The 6,494-nt window shown below is 43.5% G+C and overlaps 1 protein-coding gene across 1 annotated transcript in view; it reads right to left on the reverse strand.

Moving 5' to 3' along the window:
* Positions 1-4,024: 4,024 nt before the first annotated feature.
* The window catches only part of tafa4b (TAFA chemokine like family member 4b), a 41,537-nt gene continuing 39,067 nt past the window's right edge, over positions 4,025-6,494 (reverse strand). Inside the window, exon 6 of the mRNA XM_063911479.1 lies at positions 4,025-4,946. Within this exon, the coding sequence (XP_063767549.1) occupies positions 4,935-4,946 (12 nt within the window). The 3' untranslated portion in view covers positions 4,025-4,934. The remainder of the gene's footprint in view (positions 4,947-6,494) is intronic.

Raw genomic sequence — 6,494 nt, forward strand, 5'->3', positions numbered from 1 at the left:
AGAAGGCTATTTATGTACTTAGCATAAATAGAGGCTGTTTGTCTGATAGTGAAATTCAGATTTGTGTGTCATCCTTATGAAGATGCTATTCGTTCTAAGATGTCAGGGAGCTGACAAAAATGCAGCGTGACTGCAAAGTAAATGCAATTTCTTCAAATTAGAAATAGGCTCTAAATAGCAATGTTACCATACCATATTCGCCAGCTAAGGGCCCGGGGCCACACACAACACCATGGTGTCTTTAGTCATATGTGCAACAGTGCCAGCAAGCAACACTTTTCCCCCTGCAAGCACTGGAACCCATCATATTGTCATGTTTATATGTGTGTAATCTTATAGCTTCAGTAGGCACAATTTAATCTGTTACTTCTGGGGCATGTGTGCACCAAATACCATGAATAATAACAATAAAGATATTGTATTGAAATATATATTGCTGGAGACGGATAGCTGCTGTTGACATTATCAGTGCATTCAGCTCTTGAATTTTTTGCATGTTGTAGCATAAAGGCAGGGGAAATCACATTTACACACAGATAGAAATGCTTACATTGGTTATTTACATCCCCCTATTGCAAAGACGACTACACCACATAGAGTAATGTACACAGATACATAAAGAGTATAAGTTCTCGTAATACAAATTGCACAATAGTGGCAGTTAATATGCATGTATGTAGCTCCTGTGCTGTTCCAAACACACACACGTGCACACCGCAGGGCTCCTCTTTATCAGCACTGCTCACATTGGCACCGACACATGCATTGCCAAGACTGCCAGGCCACGGCCATGCTAATGCAGCCCGTTAGTCTAACAAAGGCTCAGGTCAATGGAGCCTCCAGTGGCTAATTGCTTCAGAGAGATAAGTGAGTTTGACGACGCAGCAAGGAAGGGCTCAGTGAGAGGAAGCAGTCAGGGAGGAGATGTTAATGAGTCCCCGGCTCACTCCACCGTCAATATCGGCCCGTCGCAGGCCTGCCGCAAAATGAATATTAAAGGCACTTTTGATTGTTTGCCCGGGTTTTTTGTTTGGTTTCATTGAATTTTAGTGGGCTGCGTTGTGGTGTTTTTGTCACATATTCTATGCTGGGTAAGAGAGTGGAGCTAATGCAATTAATCCCCACACCATCACCTGACAGCTAGCCAGCCAATAATTTCACGTGACCATGTTGCACTAATCCAACACGCTGCACCAGAATACTGAGTGAAGAAGGGCACTGTGTACTCGATGGAGATGAGTGATGGTGAAAAGTCCTCGATGCAATTAGATGGGGTTTTAATAATGTCTTTTTGAGCACAGATTTGAGTAATTGTGTCACAGTTATTGCGCTGAATACATGTGATCGGTTGAAGGGAACATTTTTGGCTTGAGTTGATTAGTCCCCTCTGAAGTGACAGTGACATGCCCATGCAGCTGCGACCCGGCAGTGTTAACACCGATCTGATCGTCTTCATCAGCTAATCTCCCTCTGACTTACATTATATCAATGTCACTTTCAGACAGCAGGAGGTGGAGCCCGTTTCCTCTACAATGGCATGAAGCTTTCTTTTCCTCCAGCTGACTCAAGTTGTCACATACCTCCCCCCTCTGACAGAGTCACTTCATCTGAACATTACCATTCTCACTGAACATGAATCCTGAACCCATATTTCCCAGATATGGCTGGAGGCTAATACAAATTGGACTTGACAAAAGAACATGCATAAGCAAAGACAATGATGTTTCATCCCTTTATTTCTTCCTCTCTAGGTACCCATTGTGTGAATTGTGTGATGATGGACTATTGGAGGCGTTTGGTTTGATGATTGCAACTGGCCTCTCAGGAGCCACCCAGGCTTCACGCATAAACAAAGACATACTTAAAATACTCTTCACACGCTCCATCTCTCTCAAACAGTATACCTCTCTATTTTTGGTTTTTCTTTAAGGTATCAGCGTTCCTCTGTTTTCTATTCTCTCAGAAACTGCAGATACTCTCTCATTAGCATCTTTTTCTGCAGTCATGTCCTCCATGCTGTTTGTTTGCCTGGGTCCTGCCCTCTGGGTACCAGCAGTTGCTTTCCCATGGAGATGAAAGCAACCAGTCTCCATGGGACATTTGGGAGGTTAGACCCCTGCTGCCACATTAAAGACACATCCACTTCCAGTTAAGAAGCAAGAAGAAAGTGTCTGTAAGCCCAACTCATACAGTAAATATATTTATTTCCTCATTCCTGAAGCCATCTCGTAGCCATAATGTTAAATGTGGATTTAGGGTTGTTTTTACACGAATAACATATCTATAGACCCATGGATAGACTCGGATGCCTGTTACATTTTCATGCTATGTATCAACTCATTAAAGGTAAATATGGTAATGTGAAATCCCTCCACGATACCTCGGGGCCTCTAAGCCGGTTGAGTTGTCTCCCTTCTCATAAATTGGCGAAAAAACGTTGGAGGAGTGTGTGTCTGCTGTGCTGCAGGGAGGGCCAGACTGCAGCAGCTGTAAATATATGTACGGTGCACTTTGTAGATTCTCTTGTTAAATACCAGTGACCCGAAACGAGCTGTGAATCTGTCTGTGGCAAGTGCTCTCTGTCCGAGGGGTGGAGCTGCAGCGTCAAACCCCAGCCACCAGGGAGCAACACGGCGCAAATTGTCCTCAAATATTGATTCTGCTGCAGAGAGCCATATAAGAAGGGGGGGGCAAGGCGCCAGGCTCATCTACAGAACACCAAACCTCTGGGGTAAAGAGAAAGAAATGGAAAGAGAGAGGAAGAAAGGTGAGGGAGGAGGCAGAGAGAGCGAGGAAAGGAAACATAGCCCTCATATGGTTTAATGCTGCACAGCTCCAGATGCATCTTGCCTTGCGCTGCTAAGGCTTACAACTTTATCTGCTGATTCCTATTATCCCTCATTAGTACATTTGTGGGCGGATGGGAGGTTTGTGAAAGTTTTTTCTATGTAGTTGTTTTTGCAGTAGAACTTCATCCTAACCCTGCTCTAAATGGACCGATGTTACCGAGACACTGCTCAAGGAAAGAGGGCATTGTGGTGTGACTGGCCTAACTGCAATGCTGCACCGTAGGCCTAAAAATATTCCATGTCAGTGGTCCCGGGAGGAGCCCAGTGCTATCCAGGCCTCTCAGTAATGAGAGAGTGGAGCTGCCTGCTACTGGTAGCCCTGCTGTCCCCCCAGCTCCCTCTGGCTCAGAGCTCAGCACTGGAGCTGGAGAGGCAGTGGCGGCAGCTCCCACAGATTTATCATAGCTCACAAAGCAGCATGTCTGAAAGCAGAGGCTCTCACTCACAGAGCAGAGGCCCCCCGATGGGTTAACCCCTGGGCACACTGACCCAATAACACATTCACATATCAGAGAGGCTGTTCAAGAATGACTTGCAATTCGATGTGTGTCTACGAGAGAAAAATGGATTTTGGAAAGGGTGAGTGTAAAAAAAGCGCATTGGTTCAAACAGATAAAATGGTCTGAGAAAAATATTTTAACTTGGCCATCTATTATATGATATGCAATGTGACAGAAAGGAGAGCAATGGGCAAAAGAGAGAAGATTCAAAGAAAGGCGAGTGTGAGAGAGAGAATGAACGGAGATAATTGAGAGATTTAAGGGTGTTGTTTAGGGCGCTACGCTATTGTACTCAGCGCAGTAATGATCGAGCCCTGTGGGGGGAAAAAACATGTTGAACTGCCATTATCGACGGCAATTATTTCAGTATATCTCCCTGAAGCATTGATGTGGAGGGAGGTCCAGGAGGTAATCAATGGGCAATGTGCACACAAAAACACATCGTTTCTCCTGATAAAGGTAGTTGGAAAAGACCCTTATTTATACATTGTTGTGTATTTAAGAACCTGCATTTTTGGAGAGAGAAAGAAAGCATTCCCAATAAAGACAAATAACAACATAAAGACAACTCATCCTTCTTGTTTCAACATTTTATGGGCCTCCTTTTTAACAGATAACATAAGAGATGTCACAGACTGAATATAATAGATCAAAGATATATAACTTTGAAGGCGGAGCTTGGAAATGCTTCTGGGTAAAAGTGAGACGGATGAATCACGCTCTCCTAGCTCATATTGTACCAAGCTGCATGTAAATGAGGCTCCATAGTCGCAGCCATTTTTAACCAATAACTACTCAGGAATAATGGGGGCGAGATATATACTTTATATTTATCTACTTCAAGTGTCAGACATTTTACAAAATGCTCACCTTCAATTTCATGTGACATCCACAGCAAAAGATGGGAGATATCTAGAAAAACAAAACATTCCCAAACGGTTTTCAACTAGTGCAAATATCTTACATGAATTTTTAATATGTTGTTATGATCCTACACTGCGATTCCTAATTAGAACTGCAAAATGACTCCCGCAAAACAGTCTTTATGGTAGTCACTTGACCCACAAGAGCAATTTGATGCTAATTTGCTATTTGCTAGTTATGAGCTGTTATCGCTCTCATTCCTCCCAAATCATCTCCACTGTCTCCAGTAAAAGCTCTACACATTAGCAACAGGTCTGGAGCGTATCCAGCAGCACTCAGAGCACAGCTTTCAGTTCACAATCATCCATAAATGCTTTGTTGAAATATATACTTTGAAATGCTTTACCGCCCTTTTTTTTTAACAATCCACATTTAGTCCATTATTGGAAAATAAGAGTCCATTTGTGTCCAGATTTACCCTGGGTGTCCATGATTGTAGTCCATCGATCTCAACAAGCAGCATACTGCCGTGTGTGTGGCTCCATGTTGCCAAGTGTACATTGTTTGTGATGAGTACAGTTTATCCCATTGTTATGTGATGGATGGCCTGACAGTTGTCCTTTCCTTGATATGTTCCCCATCGTACAGTTAATGTGTGTGAGTCATCCATCCTTTCCACATGGAGCGTTTCAGGTTTCCTCGTGGCTTTGTGGCTCTTTTGCTATCGTGTGACCTAAAAAAATAGAAATACCACAGATAAGACAAGAGGATCAGTGTCAGGGAGACATGTAATTACACAGGGTGACTTCGCCCTTGCTGAATGAATGTTTCCTTTTAAAAGAGTCAATCAGAGGTCAGGAGAATATTCCACATCAAATTATTTTCCTCTCCATTTCTGTCTCAGTGTCATTTTCATTGGATTGAAATTGCTGAGTGATTGCCAGGACTAACAGTGTTGCAACAGAAGCTGGATATCACATTTCTCCGAGCTGTAGTGGTCTGTTTACACTAAGTCTGGAAGGCGTCTAATTGGATATGTACAGAGCTTTTTTACCATCAACAAACCTTATCCAGTGTGCATTAATAATAAAGAGATGATGAAAAAATACAGTTTTAGTTTTATATACTGTATGTATTTCCATTAAGCCACAAATATGAAGTTTTACTTTGTTAAACAGGCCTCTGGTTTCTCAGTCAGGCAATCTAAGCATCTTTCCAAAGCACACCTACGCTGTGTGGGAGTGAAAGTGATGAACGGACACAGATCATCACGGTGAATAGGATGCTGAGATGGGAAAAGGAGGTCATGGGTACAAAAGAGAGACGCAGGATAAAGAAGACAGACACAGAGGGAGCAGGAGAGCCGGGCCATGCAGTTGCCAGGGAATCGATGTCTCATTGCAAACATCTTCAGTGACATCCGCCATCAAGTCTCCAAGTAACTGCTCCCCGGTCACAAAGCACCTTGCAAATGCACAATTATTGTCCACCGACGTAGTCCGCCATCGGCTCCTTATTTTTCTCGTAGCGGATCGGCTAGTCAGAGAGAGTGGGTGAGACAAAACAGAAAGAAAGATAAGAAGAAGAAGTAGATTAAGTAGAAGAAGAAGAAAAATAAGAAGGAGAAGAAGCAGAAGAAGAAGAAGACATGATGCAACAGAATGGGGATAATTGCACCTACGGGTCCCAGAGTTGGTGTTAGACCCAGGGTCATTAATTGCACTGCCTGTGACTGAGCCAGCCGTGCCTCTGTTCCTCAGTCTATCCCACTCACCAATTTAATTATGACTCTTAATTGTAAGGCCTCTGTGGAAGCCCCCCGCCATAATGCATTGTAATGAATGCGACAGATGTTGTGCTGTTATGCCATCTCTCGAGTAATTACTCTTATGGCGTTTGCGATGCTTCCTCCTCAATTGTTTCTTTTTTGTTTATACCTCACCTGTAAATTAACTGCACCTGTTCCATCCCACAACAGGCACTCTAGCACACGCATACACACACACATATACACACCGGGTCATCAGTCTCGCAAATTAACTTTCACACATCAACAGCTTACAAAGGGCCATGAAGGACTCTCATTTAAATCAATTTATCTCATCTGAATAGCGTCAGTTTACATGGCATCACAAAGTGGCCGTCTGTGGTGCGGAGGGCACAGGGGTCCTGTGTTTCCTCCATTAGCTTTTTGTCACCCTGCGCCCGAGGAGATACAGTTACAGCAGATTAACTAAAACGTCTCTATGGGGAGAGCTTGCTGCTGATTAGCTGTGTATCT

Source organism: Eleginops maclovinus, chromosome 20 (assembly GCF_036324505.1).
Source record: "Eleginops maclovinus isolate JMC-PN-2008 ecotype Puerto Natales chromosome 20, JC_Emac_rtc_rv5, whole genome shotgun sequence".
Lineage (NCBI taxonomy): Eukaryota > Metazoa > Chordata > Actinopteri > Perciformes > Eleginopidae > Eleginops > Eleginops maclovinus.